The following is a 23,847-nucleotide window of genomic DNA, read 5'->3' on the forward strand; positions in this document are numbered from 1 at the left end:
GAAATGTCAGCTTTCTGATGCTGCTTGGCCTGCTGTGTTCATCCAGCTCTACACCTTGTTATCTCTGTAAGAGATGGGATCCTTTTCACATTAACCTTGTTATGACGGGGGAAGAGTGAAAGGGCGAGCCAGTTTATCCTTCGTCACTGGGGATCTTAACAGTTTGAAGCATCCCATCTGGAACTGTAATGAGTTGGGGAAAACCTTGCAGGCCCTGATTGTAACAAGGGTTATATATAAACACATAACAGACCGAGAAGCTCCAGAGCAGATTAAGTTTTGAATGGCAGCAAGTATTAAATTGTAGTCTGTTCAAAGGACTGGGGTAGGAAGAAAGGAATCCTTTCATGATCATTACCCAGTGAATCCACCTGGACAATGGATTTTAAATAATGACAGGATCAGGGCAAGAGGCAGGGGCATCAAAGCTAAATATTCTAGATGCTGGAAATCTGAAATAAGTAACAGAAAATCCTGTAAAAACACTCAGCAGAGCAGGCAGCAGCTGTGGAGTGAGAAACAAAGTTAATGCTTCAGGCCAATAACGAGAAAGGTGATAAAGAATCCTTCCAACATGTGCCAATGATAGGTGGTAATAGAGGGAGAGATTCCTTGTCAGCCTAATCAGTTATCGATGAAATGCTACCCAACCATCTCCCAAACCATTCCTGGAGTTTCAAATTCCAAAGGGAAAAAAAAGTGTTAAGTCACCTCAAATTTCAACCTCAATAGATGTGCAGCTGTTTTCAAAATGCATGTAACATATTTACTTAACATACAGTAATTAAAAAGGAATTATCTTTATATATAATTATTTTGCACTTCCAAAATGGTAATAATTAAACCAGAGAGCCAACATCTCAAAGAATGTTATTTATTAACCAATTACATATCTTCCAATAAAGCAAAATATCCCAACAGCTTTCATGTTACAAAATCAGACCAATATGTCTGAATGGTGTAGAAGTTTACATAATAAAAGGTACAGTTTAGGTAAATGCATAGATGGGGATCTCTATCTGCAGCAATGTACAGTTTGGCACTTTCAATTCACATCACACAGCCTACAGAAGGCCTGCTAGAAATGAATTGTTAACAAATTTGCAAGTGCCCCCTCTCCAAGCACCTCATCATGAAGTATCCACTATTCACTTTTAGCTGAATTCTAATTAAAATGAGGAAGGAGGAGGTCAGGATGAGTGGAGGTCCATCTCTTGAGTAGAATTAGATGAATACAATACTCTCCTTGCCTACATTATACAGAGTGTCAGGGCAGCACCTCGCAGGCCCGTGACATCGAACTGTTATTCATACTTTACTAGAAGTTGTCATTATAAGAGGGAGACTTGTTTTGTGCCATTATCTTGAACAAAAGATCACCAGAAGATTAAAAGATCAAAACAATGTTGTGTCTGTTAATATAATGATCTAATTTTGAAGGGCCACACATCTTCAATTGACCTTTCCTCAAGGCTTTAGAGGGACACAATTGGAAATTGTTAACAACCTAATACTGTGACTAAAGAAAACAAAGGCAAATATTTTGCTAAATACACAAAAGGTGCAAAGTATACACTTCCAAAGCATTCTAGTGGATTTATTGCTATAATTATTGTTCAAGTAAAAGTTTAAGCTAATAAGACTCCTTCTCCATGCAAGTTGCAACTTCAGGAGAAACTTCTTAAATAGAGAGGCGCGAATGCAGAACTCACTGCCAGTCGGAGGCGTTGGAGGTAACGGAATAGGTAGATCTAGGGGGAGCTTGTTAAACACAGGAGGTCATGAGAAAGGAACAGAATATGCTGATAGAGTGAGATGGAGTAGGGTGAGAGGAGGCTTGTGCTCATCTTAAATACCGACACAGGCACCGTGGGCGAAATGGCCTATATCTGCACTGTACTTTCTTTGTAATATGACCCTCACCCCCCTCTTAGTAGATTCCCCACTTTTCACTGAAAGATCAGGGCTACCAGATGAAATCTCACAGCAGGTTCACTTCAATACAGGATACAATCTTTTCGTCAAGTTGGGATGAGGGATACCACCAGGTTTCTGAATCAAAAAGGATTCTATAAGAATACATTCAACAAAGTAGGGGGGCCTCCACCCTTTGCGTATAAAGTGCATTAAAGGCCTTAAGCTTTTTCCTTACAATACCTTCTCAAAAAGCCCTTTGATTCAAGAGTCCAACGCCACCACAGACTGAAGTTATGCAATAGACTAGCAACCATCTTATTATCTTGGTCCCCATGAACCAGATAACATGGAAAGTTTCCTTTGCTATTAACTGCAGATTAAGTCTGCATTCTCACAGTCACTCACTCAGCACTGGTGCACAAAAGCTTTGCTTCAGCCCAAAATGTGAACTCCTAGCGATTTAGAACTGCTGCAATGGCAAAGGCTGCTGCATGGAGATTAAGATCTCACATCAGTCTGTAGCAAGTATTCTATTCATACCAAAGGTAGCAAGCAATGTCATAATCTTCACAATGTTAACCTGACATATCATAAAGAGTGGCATCCTTTCTCACAAAAGGAGGTATGAAAGTAATTCTATGCCAGATGCCCAGATATTGCAAGAAGTCCTGTACCACCACTGTGGGGGTGGGGGGGACTTGTACAAGAAAATAAAGTGTCAAAATGAACTGTCCAGGTTGCTGAGTAAACAACAACAGATGAAACGCTATCATGTTTTTGTTGAGAACTACAAAGTCAAAACACCAAGTGATCAAGTTGCTGCTGTAGAGTTCACCTTATAGTTCCTCCATGATTAAAGAGTCCAGGAACACTCGGTGCCTGGGCTCAGAGGGGAATAACGTGAGTAAAGTATTAGGGATGAGGTTAAAAAAAAAATCACATTTAACCAATAGTTTGCCAAACTCAATCTGTGATTTGGACATGGGCCTTGCAATATTTATGGATCACAGCCCCTCTGTCAATTCAGAATCACAATTTGATAGTATAAAATGTAACATTTCAATTTATGAAGAATGCCAAATAATTTTATTCTATTAATCGTCCTTCTGCCAAAACACAACTTATCATGCTTGCAGGATTAACTTAGCAACACACAAGTTCTCCCTATCTGCTAGCAATGCTTGATGCATGTGTGCAACATTTCCCTCTCCCACCACTAAAACTGTTCCAAGCAATAAAAGACTTGGTAACATTTGCTATGCCTTTCAGAAATTCTTTACAAGTGAAAACCGACAAACTCTAATAACAAGCCCAACGCTTCTGCAAAGAACAGCTTATAATTTCCCTTGTTTGCTCTATCATTAAACAGATGACGCCGTACAAAATTGTATATTGCCTACTTTAACTCCTAATTTATGAAATATCTGACCATATCACAATGAGTTCCAGTAAAGTACTTGCGAGGTCAGGGATTTCACCAGGTAAAAGTAGGAACAGCAAACTGATATTCTCCCACCTTTAACCTCACCACCAAAACCAAAACCAGAGACACAAAAACAAAGTGACAAAGCAGTGTAAAAGTATATACTAAATATAATTTAAAATCAATTACACAACATGGCTCATATAGAGTGGTTTCATGAGCTGCCAGTAATATGTGATCCTAGGACAACAGTCAGGTCACCTTTGTTACCTTGGTATCCAATAAAATGGAGCAACAAAAGTTAAAGTTCAGGACCTGAGACTGAGTAAACAGGCTATCAGCAATTCCAGAAGTCAGTCAATAACAAATGCTGCCTTTCCAGAAATGTAGCAAACCACGTATGGATTATACCACTCTTGAATATGTTCTAATACAACAGTAAACAAAAGTGCTCCAAGCAGAGCTCCCTCTCATACACCATCCTTCTACTCCCATTCACCCCTGGACCAAGGGTAGCTATGCCATGTACTCATAAACCCTTCCAGCTAACATTGGGAAATACCACACTTCAATTATTTTTCACAATTACTCATTTATCCTGTGAGAGATCACCTTGTTATGATACAACAACCTGCATTTATGTAGTGCCTTTAAAGTAAATCAGAGAAATATTAATGGAAGAAGATAGGAGAACTTCTATGTCAATGTTCCAAACTACTGTTTAATGACGTACCAATATGAATGTCACTGACTGCGTTTTGTCTCTGGACATACACACTGCAGTTAGACCAAGTTGGTCTCAATTCCATTTCATTCATTGGAAACAAACCACATGTCAAATTCTGATCAGTTGGACTGGCATGATCTGGTTTGTCATCATTAGGCAGCACAGCATGTTTCTTGGCTACTCAAACGGAACACCTCTCCCAACTAACAGCAAAGGAAGATGGTGTGGGGAGGAATCCTCGCCAATCCTCTACACATCGCTCAGAAGCACACTGTCCAGATCCACAGGCAACAGAGCAGTTTCTCACAAACCCATGCTCTTTGTCCTTAATGCCAAATTTAGGTCAACTGTCCACAAGCTTATTTTCCTGCTGGTTGCAGAGTCACTGAATTCTAAATTTCCACCGTAAAAGGTAGAATGATGCTCAAAAAAGGAGCAGCTCAGGAAAAGAGTTGCCATATTGAAATCGAACCAATGTGTGCAGATACATGTACACAGTACATAAAGGCACACCTCAAACTGATTTATTCACAGGGTCAGTAAATACACCAGATTGGAGTATAAAAATATCGATGATTTCTTGAAAATGTTTGGGATTTGTCACATTCTCTTTTAATGCCTGTGGGATCAAGGTATTTTCTGTTAGATAAATCATCTATATCAGAAAGCTCCACTTTTGAAATCACAATTTGTACACGATGGGATTTTACACTGCAGCGCAGGGAATGATAAACTGAGGGATGAACATTAGACCAGAGCTAGGTGTTCCTGTACAATTTCTGCAACGATGTTCCATGAGGAAATGATGCTTTCCTACATTATTTTAAGATTTTAATTTCTAAGCCTCATTGGGGAAATCATCACATCAATCTCTCAGATCAGAAATCAACATTGTTCTCACAGAATCCTGGAAAAATTTAATTTCCATACACAGAAGTCACTTCCAAAACAGATGAACATCGTGTGACAAGGGAGTAGGAGAGTCGGGAAAATTAGGAGATCTGCACAGCTATTTGACAAGTTTTACTCATCTGGATTTTACAAAGAACTTGATTTAAAATCACTTACATAACTGATATGTAAAGTTAAGGAGTACTGTAAATGATACATTCAGTTTGCTGGCATCCATAGGGCAAAATCAGATGTTCATGTTTTGTTCTATAAATCTACATATACAGTACTCAGTCAGGAATTACTGTAAACATGAGGTGATTCTACCTGTAATATCCAGAAGCCAGTCCAATCAAAGATAAATACAGCCTCAACACCTGAAAATAGTTGTTTGATCGACTCTAGATTGTCCTTTGCTCTAGCTCATCCCGTGGTACAATATTCAAATGCACAAACAACCCTTATCTTAGCAATGGAAACTCCTGCCAGTGCTTACCACTCCTGGGTTATCTTCAGTCGAGCGAGCAGCATGTTTGTCACTGGGCCATGCACTGACCATTGGAACTTCTACAGCAATATCCACAAATCAAACTCCAACAAAGCAATTGGGAGTGCCAGCCCTCAATCACCCTCCCTCTAATTGTGCAGGAAGAGGTACCACAACCAGTTTATCCAATTTCCTCCAGGCTCCAATGGCTAAAGTATAGCAGCTTTTTATATTAAAGTATTTTGAATTGTATACTGAAGAGGTAACCTATTGAGAAGTCACAATGTTTATAACATTAGTTATATGCTCTAAACAAAACAACAGTTACTGGATGCATGCAAAATAGTCCTCTGCCTGTTTGTTCTATGACAGGAACATAACTAAACAACTGAACAAGCTCCTAACAACATCAGATTTCATTGGACAGAAGACGCTAGGCCACATCATCCTTAAACCTGAACATTGATGTGAAACCATCAACTGCCCTGTCTTCACAATGCAACATCTTGGCAATGCAAACGCCATTGCTCTCTCATGTCACTATTTTCAAAAGAAACTCAAAGAAAATACGGCAAGCAGAACAGAGCAGGTAAAATACTTCAATTTTAGGAATGAATCCCATCAATGGTCCTTTAGTACCATTCCCATAGGAACATGCAGATGGCATGTTAAGCAATATAGAAAGAAAATAAAAATACATTTTTATTATTGACGATTGCCTATCAAAATAGGCAAATGATAGTTCATTGAGGTGTTGGTTTTATAAAACCAAACATTCCTTCAAAGCAGAATGATTTCAAAGCTGTTTAGATTAGGGTCAATTTGCACCAAGATTTTTTTCCTCTCTTCCTTTAAATGAGAAAATGATTGAAGAAAGTAACAGTTTTTAAAACACCAAAACATTGCTGTAGGCTTCGGAGTGATCCCATGTAAATGCAACTTCATTATTGGAAGTTTCACAAGGATTCCCAGAAAAGTAAGACGCACTCTACTTGAAAAGCTGTAATTTGGCCCGGTTACTATTGGGATGGGAATTGAACAGGGGCTCATCTTCACCATCAGAGTCACCAGTTTCACTGTCGCTGTTGTTCCAGTCAGGTTTGAGTGGTGTCAGGTCAGGAGCAACAATATCGCCATCCTGTAAATAAACATGAAAACGGGGTTAGGAACATTTGCTTTCTAGAAAGGGACAATAACTGGCAAAAGTAAGTGCTGGAGAAACTCAGTGGCTCATACAACAGGAGTTATTTGACCAGTTAAAGATCTCAACAGCCCCCAGGGCTGGCCAGCTCAATGTTCCTTTTCGTTTTATTCATTAGTGGGATATGGCTGCCACGGGCTGGGTCAGCGTTTATTGACTGTCCCTAGTTGCCTCGAGAAGGTGGTGATGAGCTGCAATCCACCTGCTGCGGGTTGACCCATAATGCCATTAGGAAGGGAATTCCAGGATTTTGATCCAGCGACAGTGAAGGAAGTCAATATATTTCCAAGTCAAGATGGTGAGTGGCTTGAAGGGGAACTTGCGAGTGGTGGTGTTCCCATGTATCTGCTGCCCTTGTCCTTCTAGATGGTAGAGATAATGTGTTTGGAAGGTGATGTTTAAAGAGCCTTGGTGAATTTCTGCAGTGCATCTTGTAGGTGGTACACACTGTTGCTACTGAGCGTCAGTGGTGGAGGGAGTGGATGTGGCGCCAATGAAGCAGGCTACTTTGCCCTGGATGATGCCAAGCTTCGAGTGTTGTTGCAGATGCATTCATCCAGGCAAAAGGGGAGTATTTCATCACACTCCTGACTTGTGCTTTGTAGATGCTGGACAGGCTTTGGGGAGGCAAGAGGTAAGTTACTCTCTGCAGGATTTCCAGCTCCGTAATGGCATTGTGGATCTACCTGCAGCAGTTCAAGGCAGCAGCTCACCACCACCTTCAAGGGCAACTAGGGATAGGCAATAATGGGGGGGGCACATTCTTTGAATGAATTCTTAAAAAAAAATGACAAATACAAGAGATCATCATCCAGTCAACTTCTCTCATCCCAGTCAATTTTCGCCACTTCTGTCTCCTCCACTGACCAGAGGCACCTGTTTCAGTCCGTCACACTGAGCAAGCCCTTCAAAAGCTCACCCATGTCAAGGTTGAGCGAAGCATGCGGTAGGTTTTTGGACTAGTGAGGATGATCGTGTTCTCTCTCAGTATCCACACACTTGTACTTGCCCATTGGGGTCACCAATAACAATCGGAGAGCACCAGGGAATTTTTATGCCTTTCAGGGTGAGATCTTCCATCGCAGCACCAAATGCTGCCCAGCATGGGGCTTTTGAGTTACTGCCAAACCCCATGTTGCTCTGACTCACTGAAGCTATCCAGAAAATTCCCCACCTATCAACTTCCTTTACTTTAACATGGAGGTGGACAAATTGAAATAAATAGGAAAAGTGTGACAATATGCACACGAGGATTCAAACTGATATGTGTGTCATAGGGATGAACCTGAATGCAAGAAAGATTTGCATTTATACAGCACTTTTCACAAACTTAGAATGTCTCAAAGTTCTTTACAGCAAATGAAGTATTTTTGAAGTGTGGTCACTGTGCCAATGCAAGCGTGATAGCAAATCTCTACATAGCAAGTTCCCACACACACCAATATGATAATATCCAAATTATCTGCAATTATTGATATTTATTAAGGAATGAATATCGATCAAGGCACAAGAGAGAAACTCCCTATTCATCCTCATCAGGCATTTTTGTATTGCCTTGTATTTTACACTTTCATTCTATTACGTTCTGTAAATTGTTTCATAGCATATGAGACATGTACGATGAATTATGCCTGCAAGTTCTCAAAAACAACAAGAGGATAAATACTGTGGATTTTTTTTGAATGGTTGTATTGGTTTTCAAATGATGACCATGATACAAAAATTCTCTGCATGCTTCCCAATATTTTTGGTTTTATTCATGGACAATGGACGCCACTGGCGAGGCCAATATTTATTGCCCATCCCTAATTGCCCAGGGGGCAGTTAAGAGTCAACCACATTTCTGTGGGTCTGGAGTCACATGTAGGTCAGACCAGGTAAGGATGGCAGATTCCTTCCCTAAGGAAATTAGTGACCCCAACGGGTTTTTATGACAATTAACAATGGCTACATCATTTGGCTAGCTTCTTACTTGAAATTTTTATTAATTCAAATTTCACCATCTATCCTGATGAGATTCAAACCTGTGTCCCCAGAACATTAATGTGGGCCTCTGGATTATTAGCTCAGTGACATTATCACTCCAGACTTTGGACAACACCAGAAAACCTGGCATTGTGTGAGCAAATGGACTATGAATCAATCACAAAGGAATCTTTCTCGACTACTATAGTGACACAATATTGTAATATTTCAGGACAGCAACATGTAGTGTTGTCTCGAGCTCCCTACCCTGGGTTTACTGAAGTTCTTGTTGATACACCACTGTACAAAATGTTTCTTGGCTGCTTCCACACTCGGCTGATCAGACTTCTTGCAGTACACTTGGATTAGCTGCTCAGTAAACCTCTCTGGCAGCAGCTGAGATACCTGGATGGGTACAGGAGGAAAAAAGTTGATTTCACACCTAGTATCAATGGAGTGGTGACAAAGAAGTCCCTGGGACAATGCAATGAGCTTCAACATCATATCACTGTCAGTTGAGACTCTCTCAACTTCTCACACTGTGCAGCAGGCAAATTTATCACACCCCAACCCCACCACCATCTAAATGCCCAGGAAAATTCAATCACAGGCCTGACCCGCAGAAAACTGAAAGAGCTGTGGATGCTGTAAATCAGGAACAAAAACAGGAGTTGCTGGAAAAGCTCAGCAGGTCTGGCAGCATCTGTAAAGAAAAAAATCACAGTTAACGTTTCAGGTCCAGTGACCCTTCCTCAGAACTGATGGTGGCTGGGAAAATGTCAGTTTATATGCAGAAAATAGGGAGGGGGGTTGGGGTACGGAGTACATGATAGGGTAGAGCCTAAAGAGAAAGAACAGTTGGACAGACAAAGGAGTTGATAACGATCAGGCAAGGAGGGTGGGTAGTTGTTAATGGGGACTGTTAGTTGCTAACAATAGGTAGTGTGTAATGGCAGGCTATGTGATAACAAAGTCTGGTGTGTGGGGAAGGGGACTAGGACATGGGAGAATTTAGGCCCTAAAATTATTGAACTCAGTATTGAGTCTGGAGGGTTGCAGGGTCCCCAAGTGGAAAATGAGGTGTTGTTCTTCCAGCTTGAGTTGAGCTTTGCTGGAACACTGCAGCAAGCCAGAGACAGAGATGTTGGGCAGGGAACAGGATGGTGTGTTAAAGTGGCAGGCAATGGGTAGCTCAGGATCTTTTTTGCAGGCACAGCGTAGATGTTCTGCGAAGCAGTCATCCAGTCTATGCTTCATTTCCCCAATGTAGAGGAGACCACATTGTGAGCAGCGAATGCAGTAGACTAGATTCTGGGAACTGCACCTGAAGTGTTGCTTCACCTGGAAGGTATGTTTGGGCCCTTGGATAGTGGGGAGAGAGGAGGTAAATGGGCAGGTGTTGCACCTTCGCCGGTTACAGAGGAAGGTGCCATAGGGCTGTGTGGAGGTGTTGGGGGTGAAGGATGCGCGGACCAGGGTGTCCCGGAGCGAATGGTCCCTGCGGAAGGCGGACAAGGGAGGGAAAGGGAATATGTTTCTGGTGGTGGCATCTCGTTGGAGGTGACAGAAATGATGATCTTCTGGATGTCGATGCTGGTGGGATGGTAGGTAAAGACAAGGGGATCCTTATTGCTGTGACAGGAGGGAAGGGAAGGGGTGAGGGCGGAAGTGCAGGAGATGGGTCTGACCTGGTTGACAGCCCTGTCAACAAGGTGAAATGCCACCTCAGGAATGGAAATAATGGAACCTGTAAGGAGCAGTAAGCAAATGCAAGTAGTGATGGAGATCAAAATGGTGGGTGGTTCCTTTGGCCAAGGCCAGGTAGGGTGGGTGTACTGTACTCACAGGGAGATATGGGGGTGATGGGGTGGTGTAAGAGGAAAGATGAGGTTCTGACAGGGGTGGGTGAAGGAGGCTACAAAATGGCTGGATCGGGGAGAAGGAGTTGCCAAGCAACATAGGTTTTTTCTATTCATTTCGTGGAAAGTGGGCGTCACTGGCTGGCCAGCATTTCTTGCCCATCCCTAATTGCCCTTGAGAAGATGGTGGTGAGCTGCCTTCTTGAACCGCTGCATTCCTCCTGCTGTGGGTTGACCCACAATGCTATCAGGGAGGGAATTCCAGGATTTTGACCCAGCGTCAGTGAAGGAACGGCGATATATTTCCAAGTCAGGATGGTGAGTGACTTGGAGGGGAATGTGGAGGTGATGGTGTTCCCATGTATCTGCTGCCCATGTCCTTCTAGATGGAAGTGGTCGTGGGTTTGGAAGGTGCTGTCTGAGGATCTTTGGTGAATTTCTGCAGTGCATCATGTAGATAGTACACACTGCTGCTACTGAGCGTCGGTGGTGGAGGGAGTGGATGCTTGTGGATGTGGTGCTAATCAAGCAGGCTGCTTTGTCCTGGATGGTGTCAAGCTTCTTGAGTGTTGATGGAGCTGCACTCATCCAGGCAAGTGGGGAGTATTCCATCACACTCCCGACTTATGCCTTGTAGATGGTGGACAGGCTTTGAGGAGTCAGGAGATGAGTTACCCCGCCGCAGTATTCCCAGCTTTTGACCTGCTCTCAAGCAGAGTTAGAAGAGTTCATCAATATGCTCAATAATTATCAACCATCAATTAAATTAAACCTAAAGCCACAATACACAAGAGAAGCACTGAGTATTGAAATTGGCACAAGACAACAGGCATAAATTAGCAACAAAAGATTTTTTTCTTAAATTAACTGGTGTATACTTCTCTGGCCTGGTGGGAGGGGGAAAGTGAGGTGGGGTGGGTGGATAGAGAAGGAGACTACAAGAGGGGATACAGAGAAGAAAGCTGTAAGAGTGGGAGGAAGAAAGAGGGTCCAAGAGGGAATGGGGAACAGGTCGGAGGTTCCCAGTGAGGTGAGGGTTGGGGGGAGGGGGGAGTTGGGGAGAGAAGCTGCAATGAGATGGGGAGAGTTAGCAGAGGCAGGCTGCAAGGGAGGCAGGAAAATTTCAAACGCATCAACAAAAGGAATGCTCAGGTAACAAAGCCTGAATGTCTACAAAATCACTAATGATTAGAAGAATGAGAGGTGATCTCACTGAAACATATAGGATTCTGAAGAGCGTGACAGGGTAAATGATGAGAGGATATTTCCCCTCTTGGGAGAGTCTAAGACTAAAGGGCATACTCTCAGAATCAACAGGCACCAATTTAAGACTGAGATGAGAAGGAATTTCTTCTCTGAGGGTTGACAGTTTTTGGAACTACTTGCCACAGAGAGCTGTATGGGCAGAGTCCTGGTGTATATATAAGGCTGAGGTAGATTCCTGATCAGTCAGGGAACCAAGGGTTACAGGGAAAGGGCAGGAAAGTGGGCAGGAGGAATGTTGGAACAGCCTTGATCTTGTTGAATAGTGGAGTAGTCTCAAGGGGTCGAATGGCCTACCCCTGTTCCTGCTTATGGTCTTATGATAACAACTTCCACAGAGACAGCTTGTAGAATCCTTAGCTTAAGGCTGCATATGGGGAAAAATAAAGTGGGTGCTATTGTAATGAACACCATCATCAGAGATCAAGGTCTGAGATGAAGTAAAATGTAACTGCCTGGTTAAAGTCTTCCAGTTTGTGCTTCTACGATTAGCTATGACTTAACCTGCCTACAGGAGATGTGTTTCGGTTGATGGTATTCTGTGTAGAAAAGTATACACCAGTTAATTTAAGGAAAAAATCTTTTGTTGCTAATTTATGCCCGTTGTCTTGTGCCAATTTCAATACTTGGTGCTTCTCTTGTGTATTGTGGCTTTAGGTTTAAGTTAGTGGATGGTTGATAATTATTGAGCATATTGATGAATTATTCTAACTCTGCTTGAGAGCGAGTGCAAACAGCTCATGTGAAAACACAAATACAGAAGGTACTACATGAATGTATCACCCAATGCAGGAATTACTGTGACTGGAAAAGGAGCATCTTTTAACCAAAACAAAATAGCAGACTCCAGAAGTCGAAATGTAGCCCTAGAGAAAATCTCATGAGTCCTTGAGAAGCTTAAATTCAACGTATTCCAATCCTCTAAAGAACTACGCAACAGCTCAAAAGGAAGGAGCTTTCGCAGGCTGAGCACACTGCTGCCTCACTCACACCATGTCTTCAGTCAGTGCAAAACTGGAGAGTTCTGACATTTTAAAGCCAAATCTATAAACAGGATTGATTGCATCTGCAAGGACTGAAGTTACCTGGTCTTTGCGAATTTTGAATGCCTGGTTGGGGTTGTTCTTGCAGTAGAACCAGACTTTGTTAATGGGGTTTTCTTTGGCCATCCCATAGTCCATCTGAACAACCTAAATCGAGAGAAAGAGATCAGGAAGCTTTCAAACATTTTCATCAGAAACATTTCTGCCGCTATTGCATGTTGCTTTGCTAGTAAAAGGACTAACATCTACAGAGTGCCTTCCACAAGCTTAGAACATCTCAAAGTGCTTTATAGTTGATGCATATTTTGAAGGACATTCATCATCATAATGCAGGAACCAAAGCAGTTTATTTATGCATAGCAGGCTCTCACAAAGCAGTCATCGAGTTGTACAGCATGGAAACAGACCCTTCCCTCCAACTCATCCATACCGACCAGATATCCTAAATAAACGTAGTTCCATTTGCCAGCATTTGGCCCATATCCCTCTAAACCCTTCCTATTCATGTGCCCATCCAGATGTATTTTAAATGGTGTAATTGTACCAGGCTCCACCAATTCCTCTGGCAGCTTATTCCATACATGTTCCATGCGTGAAAAAGTTATCCCTTAGATCCCTTTTAAATCTTTCCCCTCTCACCTTAAACCCTCTAGTTTTGGACTCTCCTACCCTGGGATAAACAACTTATTCACCCTATCCATGCCTTTCACGATTTTATAAACCTCTGTAAGGGCACCCCTCAGCCTTCGGCGCTCCAAAGAAAATAGCCCCAGCCTATTCAGCCTCTCCCTATAGCTGAAGCCCTTCAATCCCAGCTTCAGTCTTATAAATCTTTACTGATCCCTTTCAAGTTTAACAACATCTTTCCGAAAGCAGGGAGACCAGTGTGATGTGATAATGACCTGACAAAATCTGTTTTAATAAATGTTGGCTGAGGGACAAACATTGACTCTAGGAGTCTTAGAACATAGAACAGTACAGCTCAGTACAGGCCCTTCGGCCCACAATGTTGTGCCGACCTATTATCCTACTAAGATCAATCTACCCTGCATACCCTACATTTTACTTTCCTCCATGTGCCTATCCAAGAGTCGCTTAAAAGTCTCTAAACTATCTGACTCCACTACCACACACCCACCATTCTACCTCAGACATCTCCCCGATACCTTCCTCCAATCACCTTAAAATTATGCCCCCTCGTAATAGTCATTTCCACCCTGGGAAAAAGTCTCTGGCCATCCATTCTATCTATGCCTCTCATCATTTTGTACACCTCTATCAAGTCACCTCTCATCCTTCTTCGCTCCAATGAGAAAAGCCCTAGCTCCCTCAACCTTTCCTCATATGACCTGCCTCCAGTCCAGGCAGCATCCTGGTAAATCTCCTCTGCACTCTCTCTAAAGCTTCCACATCTTTCCTATAATGAGGTGGCCAGAACTGAACACAATATTCCATGTGTGGTCTAACCAGAGTTTTATAGAGCTGCAGCATAACCTCGCGGCTCTTAAACTCAATTCCCCTGCCAATGAAAGCCAACACAGCATACGCCTTCTTTACAACCCTATCAACTTGGGTAGCAACTTTGAGGGATCTATGGACGTGGACCCCAGGATCCCTCTGTTCCTCCACACTGCCAAGAATCCTGCCATTAACCCTGTATTCTGCATTCAAATTTGACCTTCCAAAATGAATCACTTCACACTTTTCTGGGTTGAATTCCTTCTGCCACTTCTTCGCCCAGTTCTGCATCCTGTCAATGTCCCGTTGCAAACTACAACAGCCCTCCACGCTATCCACAACTCCACCAACCTTCGTGTCATCGGCAAACTTACTAACCCACCCTTCCAATTCCTCATCCAAGTTATTTATAAAGATCGCAAAGATCAGAGGTCCCAGAACAGATTCCTGTGGAACACCACTGGTCACTGAGCTCCAGGTTGAATACTTTCCATCTACTACCACCCTCTGTCTTCTATTGGACAGCCAGTTTTGTATCCAGACAGCCAAATTTCCCTGAATCCCATGCCTCCTTACTTTCTGAATGAGCCTACCATGTGGAACCTTATTGAATGCCTTGCTAAAATCCATATACACCACATCCACTGTTCTACCTTCATCAATGCATTTTGTCACATCCTCAAAGAATTCAATAAGGCTTGTGAGGCATGACCTGCCCCTCACAAAGCCATGCTGACTATTTCTAATCAAACTGTGTTTTTCCAAATAATCATAAATACTACCTTTCAGAATCCTCTCCAATAATTTGCCCACCACAGAAGTAAGACTGACTGGTCTGTAATTTCCAGGATTATCCCCATTCCCTTTCTTGAACAAGGGAATGACATTTGCCACCCTCCAATCTTCTGGCACTACTCCAGTGGACAGTGAGGACGCAAAGATCATCCCCAAAGGGACAGCAATCTCTTCCCTCGCTTCCTGTAGGAACCTTGGGTATATATTGTCTGGCCCAGGGGACTTATCTATCCTCAAGTTTTTCAAAATTTCGAGCATATCCTCCTTCCTAACAACAACCTGTTCAAGCATATCTGCCTATTTCATGCTGTCCCCACAAACGTCAAGGTCCCTCTCACTGGTGAATACTGAAGCAAAGTATTCATTAAGGACCTCTCCTACCTCCTCTGACTCCACACACAAGTTCCCTCCACTGTCTCTGATTGGCCCTACCCTCATTCTGACCATCTAACCTCACTCTGGCCATCTTGTGACATAAAACATCGGGGTTCGAGTCCCACCTATTCCACCAGTGCATCATAACATGTCTAAATAGGGTAATTGGAAATAATTAAATACTAATTGGACAACAGAAAAAAGAAGGAAAAAAGTAGCAAAATGTTAATGTGATTGTTACATATAAAGAAAGCAATTGGTCAAGATCAGACAATTTAGCTTAATCTCAATGGCAGGAAACAATGGAAACTGCAGTCAAATGTGTGTAATGCAACAATTTCTAAAATCCATTTTGACATTTTATCCTGAAGGCAGAATATCTGGCAGTGTAGCACTCCATCTGTCCACTGGGATTGTGAGCACACATTTCATGGTCCAAGTTTCTGCAGTGCGATTTGAACTTGCAATGGTTTGCAGGGCCAACAGGAAAGCCACTTCATCTCCCCTGTCCCCACGTCCCCAGCGAAAGACTGTTGAGAAGAGGTATCCTGTTTATCAGATTAACAATGAGCAAACAAAGGGGAAAACATTGTTCTACCCATGCAATTACACTTCTAGCTGAAAACAGATTTGGGAAGGCACGAGATTAGACAGAGAGGATCAAACAACACAAATAAGACACATGCAGCTCTAAATTAATACTAGGTTAAATCACAAAAGATTGCGTTTTAAAACAACATTACTGATGATTCAATCTGGAGACATAAACTGGCCTGCTAGGCTTTAATTCACACTGAAGAACAGGCCTTCATAAGAACATGAGTAGATAGGAACAGCAGGAGGCCATTCAGCCTCACAAAATTGATCTGCCACTGCATCATGACCAATCTGTATCTTAACTACGTATACCCAGCATGGTTCTGTGATATTTAATACCCTTGTCTATCAAAACAAAAACTCAGACAATCTCAGTTTGGGAATTTTCAATTGATCCTCAAACTCCAGAGTTCTTTACTACCCTTTGTGTGAGTGAGTGCCTCCTGATATCATCTCCGAGTGACCAGGTTCTAATGTTAAGGTCATGTCTCTTAAAAACAATGAGGAAAGAATTAAGAGAGAGATAACAGTGTGGAGCTGGAGGAACATAGCAGGCCAGGCAGCACCAAGAGGAGCAGGAAAGCTGATGTTTCGGGTTGGGACCCTTCTTCAGAGGAAAGAATTTTCTTTCTTTGAATAACAAATGTAACTGCGGAATTCTACAGAGGACCAGGATGTGTTTCCTTATTGGGGCCCAAATTGGAGTGACATGTCTATGGCCAATTGAAAATCAAATCATATGAAGGAGGGACTAAAGGCCATACCTCTAAACCATTTGAACAATTACAACATTTTTTTAAGTGCTAGTCAGCAAAAAAGTAAATCTTCCTAGAATCTGTGAATTAGCTGCTTGGCCAATATACTGGGCAGAGCAAGTACTGGTTGCTCTAGATTTCAGCAAGCAATTAACACCCTACAGTCAGAAGAGGATTAGTAGGAAATTAAAGAAAAACTGATTTAGGCTCCCAAAGAGTAAACCCAGTGATCACGCTACAATTTAGAATGCACAGCACCATCACAGGTCTCCACCATTATTGATGTCAACTCCTGAGCAAGACAGCTCAGCAAATAAAGATAAAATGCAGTCTGTCTCAGAAGAAAATCTTAGAATCTCCCCTGTCTCTGCATGAGAAAGCTCCAGGAACCCAGTTACCATCAGTTCCACTCTTAACTAGACTCGCCTCCTCACATTTAAACTGCAGTTCTCACGTATCAAAGTTTACACTCTAGCTAAGGCAGAATATCAAATGGAGTTTCTAGGTTCACCTCAATAGATTATTAACACCACTCCATCAGCAATAACACTCAGTGGGTAAGGTTTTGCCCCGAGCAAGAATCTCGCATATTCAAGACCCACTCCACAGATGTGGGCACATAAGCCAGGCTAAACACTTCCAGTGCAAATGCTGTATTTGTGGATCAATTCCAGAATAAACTGATCAGCGATTTACCACTCTGATTTATCAACAACTCCGTCATTTTGTACTGTGACTTTTGTGTACGAGCGGGAGTGAGTATGTGTTTCGTATGCACGTGTGCACACACACTGGAAGCAAGGAATTCGCAATTCACTGGTATTTTCAAGAACTGGAATGTAGTCAGATGAATGAGTCAAATCAGACAACTGGCCATTTAGTTCTAATTGAGTTGGCAGTGTGAATACTGGCAGCTGCATCTCAAACAAGCTAAACAGCTCCTCAACCAATGCTCAAGTACACACACATTACTCAGTAGAGATTTACAAGCGAGAAGAATGACAGCTGATTTCATTGTCCTGAATGCAGATGTACAGGAACTTTAATCAATGCTTCAGCTGATGCCTGTAATACAATAAGCTTATTCAGTAAGGTTCAGGATTTGAACCTTCGACCTTTCATTCAAGGGCTGGGCAGGTGAAGAAACTCAACCTCAACAATCCAATAACTTACATTTACAATGAAATCTTCTGGAGCAAGGTCTGCATTTACAGGTGTCGATGGGATAGTTGCAGCAATCTGTTTGTTCAACTCATTAATTTCTTCCTAAAAGAAATAGCAGATTGCGACAGTTTGACCTAAAGTTGTTTTTATACAGAAATGAAGTTACTTTACAATAAAACCTCCATCGCATCTCAAAAGCAAAACATTGTTAAATTCATGTTAAAAATGTTCAACAAATTCATCCAAATAACTAAGCAACAACACTTTCCATTCATATAGCACCTTGAAATTAGTAAACATCCAAGGGTATTTCAAAAAGTTATCAAACTAAGTGACACTAAGCCTCAAAAGCAATTATTAGGATTAGCATGGATGACCAAAAAAAAAATTCGTCCAAATAGTATGTTGAAAGACATTTCTTATCGAAAGCCAGACAGAGAACTGGAGAAAACTTAGAAGGAAATTCCACTGCTTGGGTCTTAAACAACTGAAGATATGGTGGCAAAAGGAAGGTCCAAAGAAAATCAGGGATGCAGAACAGACCAGAGTTGGTAGAGGGTTTTGGAACAGGCATTCAAACAAGGAGCTGCTGAACCAGGAGCCAACAAGGCAAACTTAGAAGAGACGCGAGAAAGGGTCATAGTGCGAGTTAGGTTACACACTTCTGAAAAAAGGAAAAGAATTTCCTGTTTGATTTGATTTGATTTATTATTGTCACATTATCAAGACGGAGAGGTTCCAAAAGAGATTTACCAAGATGTTGCCAGGTATGGAAGGTTTGAGTTATAAGGAATGGCTGGGGCTTTTTTCACTGATAGAAGTTTATACAATAACGTGAAGTATAAATAGAGTTGATGACAGTTGTCTTTTTCCTAAAATGGGGAATTTCAAGACTAAGGGGCACATTTTTAAGTTGAGAGAGTGATTTAAAAAAAGGCGTAAGAGGCAAATTATTTTTTACATAGAGGGTAGTTCGCATGTGGAATGAACTTCCTGATGAAGTGGTGGATGCGGGTACAATTACAACGTTTAAAAGATGCTTGGACAGATACATGAATACGAAAGGTCTGGAGAGATATGGGCCAGGAACAGGTAGGTGGGACTATTTTAGCTTGGGATTATGTTCGGCATGAACTGGTTGGAGCAAAGGGTCTGTTTCTGACTCTATGACTCTATGTACCTAGGTTTGGTGAAGTTTTATTTTGTGTGCAGTACAGGCAGATCATACTACACAAAGATCATAAGGTGATTAAACATGGTGAGGAATACAAAGGCCCAGCTGCAAAGAAGTGCACAAAAAGCAAGACCAACATTAGATTTGAAATTTGTAAGGTCCATTCAACAGTCTACTAACAGCAGGCAAGAAGCTGTTCTTGAATCTGATGGTGCATGTGTTCAAGCTTTTGTATCTTCAGCCCAACAGAAGAGGTCGAAAGAGATTATAACTAGGGCAGGAGGGGTCTTTGATGATGTAGCTGCCTTTCCGAGGCAGCGAGAAATGTAGATGAAGTCAATGGAAAGTCGGTTGGTTTGCATGATGGACTGGGCTGTGTTCACAACTCTGTTAGTTTATGATCCTGGACAGAGCAGTTGGCATACCACACTGTGATGCATCCAGATATGCGTGCACCATCGAAAGCATTCTAAGAGTTGGTGAGAGTCCTCATGTTTGCGAGAGAACAATGTGAACAACAAACAAAAAAAGAGTAGAGTTAGACCGAGCATAGGACAGACTTAGAGTGCAACACTGCAGACAAACTCACATATAATGAGGAGTACAGTTTAAGAGGTCAACAAGAACAGCCTTGAAAAAAGTCAGGAAGGTGAGAAAGCTGTGAATGGAACTTTGGCTGCCAAAGAACCTAAATTCAAAATAAGTGGCCAGAATGTGCAGCTTCTGGGAACAACTAAGCAGGTCTCTACAGTATTTCCTCATGAAGGTAATTCAGCTTTATTCTCAATTACTTTCCTGTGGGAGGACCAGATTGTTGATTTTTGGAGGCTATAACCTGAAGTAGAAGTTGGATTGCTATAACTGCAATACTAGGAAAGTTGTTTGCAACTTGAAAGTCAAGGGTTGCATATTTTTGAGGTGGAAGGAAGAAGACTGAAACTGAAAAGAACCTAGAATCTTTTGAGTTAAGAAAATTCTGATTGGCAACAAACCCTGATCAGTTGAGCTGCAAAGTGGCAAAAAAGATTTAAGTACCAAGGGTAGCAAGGAGTGAAAAATATCCAGAGGCTGCAGACAGACAATATCTCTCTCTCCCCCTCCATGTGGGCAAACAGACAGAAAGCCTAAAAGAATTCATAGAAGATTCTATCTCATCTGATCAACCATTCAGCATATCACCATACAGATAATAGAATCTTTGTAAGAATTATGGCAAATCGGCATTCTGTTTATCCTGTATGTATTCAGTTTCTTTCCATAGTATAAACATTAAACTGTTTGTCTTTTGTCTGTCTTTATCATGACTATATGCTTGTGTTTGGGAATTTGAAGGGGGGTACAGTATAAGTTGCATAAAATTAGAAATCCTCTCCTTTCACTGCTCTTGTTAAAGTTAAGTGTGCAACAATAAATAGAACTCTTTTACAGCACTTAAGAAACCTGGTGTGAATTGCTTTTGTCCTCGGTAGGAAGCAGTCAGGCAAATTAGGTTTTGGTGGTGTCAGTGGGATTTTTATACATTGTTATATTTTGAGATGAATTGCAAACAGTGGAGCACGAATATCAATGCATTTTTCCCAATTAAGTCCTGATACCTGATAAGGATCCAGACATCCTGGTAGGAGTCAAGCTGGAGAAGTTCAGCTGGGTACCAACAAAAAGCGCATGGAAACTAGTCTCATATCTATGGGTAATTCATCAAGGTGCACCCCAGAGGTAACCAGATACGAGAGATTAACAAAATTGCCCATCTCTGTACATTAAACCACACATGGCATGGAGCTGGGAGAGTAAACCAGTAAAAATAATCTCCCCAAAATGACTTCACTGGAAGAAGCCAAAGTTAGTAAATATGCAGATGACACCAAAACTGGTGGTGTAGTCAAGAGTGAAGAAGGTTATCTAAGATTACAATGGGATATTGATCAATTGGGCCAATGGGCTGAAGAGTGGTAGATGGAGTTTTATTTGGATAAATGTGAGGTATTGCATTTTAATAAGACATGCAAGGGTAGGACTTACACAGTTAAAAGATAGGGCCCTGGGTAGTGTTGTTGAACAACGAGACGTAGGGGTTCAGGTACATAGTTCTTTGAAAGTTGCGTCACAGATAGGCAGGGCGGTTAAGATGGCATTTAGCATGCTCACCTTCATTGCTCAGAGCTTTGAGTATAGGATTTGGGAAGTCACGTTAAGGTTGTTCAGAGCGTTGGTGAGGCTGCTTCTGGAGTACTGAGTATAGTTCTGGGTCACCCTGCTGTAGGGAGGATATTATGATAGTGGAGAGGTTTCAGAAGAGATTTGCCAGGATGTTGCTGGGCCTGGAGGGTTTGAGTTATAAGGAGAGGCTGGATGGGTTGGGACTTTTTTCACTGGAGTGCAGGGAGATTCAGGGGTCCTTTTTACAGGTTTATAAAATTGTGAGGGGTATAGATAAGGTGAATAGCTAATGTCTTTTTGCTAGGGTGGGGGACTTCAAAATCAGGCGGCATACTCTTAAAGTGAGAGGAGAAAGATTTAAACGGGATCTGAGGGGGAACTTTTTCCACACAGGGTGGCTGGTGTGTGAAATGAACTGCCAGAGGAAGTGGTGGATGTAAGTACAGTTACAACATGTAAAAGACATTTGGACAGGTACATGGATAGGAAAGGGCTGGGATATGGGCCAAATGGAGGCAAGTGGGACTAGTTTAGTTTGGAAACATGGTCTGCATGGATAAGTTGGGCCAAAGGGTCTGTTTCCATGCTCTATGACCAACACAAGGAAGAATAGGTAGAAGTCAGCGACTAGCAAATTAAGTTAAAACAAACTAGAAGACTTTCCTTATGCAGAAAGCAATCAGAATATGTAATATGCTGCCAGAATGATTGAAGCTGGAAGCACTAATACACTGTGCATCAACGTGGGAGGAGGGTGGGTTAAGGAAACAGGAGTGGAGGCAGGGCAAGGGTGGAGTGGGAGGAGATTCATGTGGATTATAAAAACTGGTTTAGACAAGTTGAGCAACTTGATTGGTTTTTGTGTTGACCATGCTGCACAGTGCGAACTACCTACTGGTTGAATAGTAGTTTCAGCTTCAGGTTGAGTTTGACCGATCCATTTGTACAACTTGCGACAAATGATGTTGTTCAGGATTTCCTGCGCAGGTTTCAGCTCAGCTTTAGACGAATTCAGGATCTGTTGAAAGATTTCGTCTGCAAAAAGCAACAATCAAAACACCAGTCAACTAACTACACTCTTGCCTCTTCTGCACCTGATAAAACACAGTAAATATCGAACAAAAATGCCCCAGGACCTGAATAATGTCATATTCCACCACAGTTTAGAGGATTACTAAGCCTTTGGAGAGGGTATAGATTGAATTTACTAGAATGTCAGCAGGGATAGAGGATCTTAAGTCATGTGAAGAGGTCACAGAAGCTGGGATTTTTCTCCTTGGAGAAGGTTAAGGGGAGAATTCATGAGGGCATTTGTCAGAACTCCCCATGGCTTCAGGGGGTAAATAAGGAAATACTTTTACCACTGGTAAGGTGACTGGCGACTAGAAGATAAAAAATTAAAGATAATTGGCAAAAACACCAGATTGGAAGTTAGGAGAACCCTGTTTCAGACAGGAACGTGTCTTGAGTTAGAGCTGCATTGCCTGAAAGAATAGAACATAGAACATAGAACATTACAGCGCAGTACAGGCCCTTCGGCCCTCGATGTTGCGCCGACCTGTGAAACCAATCTGAAGCCCATCTAACCTAGACTATTCCATTATCATCCATATGTTTATCCAATGACCATTTAAATGCCCTTAAAGTGGGCGAGTCTACTATTTTTGCAGGCAGGGCATTCCATGCTCTTACTACTCTCTGAGTAAAGAACCTACCTCTGACATTTGTCCTACATCTATCACCCCTCAATTTAAAGCTATGTCCCCTCATGCTAGCCATCACCATCCGAGGAAAAAGGCTCCCACTGTCTACCCTATCTAATCCTCTGATCATCTTGTATGTCTCTATCAAGTCACCTCTTAACCTTCTTCTCTCTAACGAAAACAGCCTCAAAACCCTCAGCCTTTCCTCATAAGACCTTCCCTCCATACCAGGCAACATCCTGGTAAATCTCCTCTGCACCCTTTCCAATGCTTCCACATCCTTCCTATAATGCGGTGACCAGAACTGTACGCAATACTCCAAGTGCGGCCGCACCAGAGTTTTGTACAGCTGCAACATGACCTCATGGCTCCGAAACTCAATCCCTCTACCAATAAAACCTAACATACTGTATGCCTTCTTAACAACGCTATCAACCTGGGTGGCAACTTTCAGTGATCTATGCACATGGACACCGAGATTTTTCTGCTCATCCACACTACCAAGAATCTTACCATTAGCCCAGTACTCTGTATTCCTGTTACTCCTTCCAAAGTGAATCACCTCACACTTTTCCGCATTAAACTCCATTTGCCACCTCTCAGCCCAGCTCTGCAGCTTATCTATGTCCCTCTGTAACCTGCAACATCCTTCCGCACTATCCACAACTCCACCAACTTTGGTGTCATCCGCAAATTTACTAACCCATCCTTCTACGCCCTCATCCAGGTCATTTATAAAAATGACAAACAGCAGTGGCCCCAAAACAGATCCTTGAGGTACACCACTAGTAACTGAACTCCAGGATGAACATTTCCCATCAACCACCACCCTCTGTCTTCTGACAGCTAGCCAATTTCTGATCCAAACCGCTAAATCACCCTCAACCCCA

At 42.1% G+C, this 23,847-nt stretch overlaps 1 protein-coding gene across 1 annotated transcript in view; it reads right to left on the reverse strand.

Moving 5' to 3' along the window:
* Window positions 1-883: 883 nt before the first annotated feature.
* The window catches only part of LOC109917871 (deoxynucleoside triphosphate triphosphohydrolase SAMHD1-like), a 152,356-nt gene continuing 129,392 nt past the window's right edge, over window positions 884-23,847 (reverse strand). Inside the window, exons 7-11 of the mRNA XM_048608356.1 lie at window positions 22,150-22,289; window positions 17,930-18,022; window positions 12,819-12,923; window positions 8,879-9,016; window positions 884-6,583 (exon numbers count right to left, since the gene is read on the reverse strand). Coding sequence (XP_048464313.1) covers window positions 6,434-6,583; window positions 8,879-9,016; window positions 12,819-12,923; window positions 17,930-18,022; window positions 22,150-22,289 — 626 coding nt within the window. The 3' untranslated portion in view covers window positions 884-6,433. The remainder of the gene's footprint in view (window positions 6,584-8,878; window positions 9,017-12,818; window positions 12,924-17,929; window positions 18,023-22,149; window positions 22,290-23,847) is intronic.

This window comes from Rhincodon typus, chromosome 19, assembly GCF_021869965.1.
Source record: "Rhincodon typus isolate 14 chromosome 19, sRhiTyp1.1, whole genome shotgun sequence".
NCBI lineage: Eukaryota > Metazoa > Chordata > Chondrichthyes > Orectolobiformes > Rhincodontidae > Rhincodon > Rhincodon typus.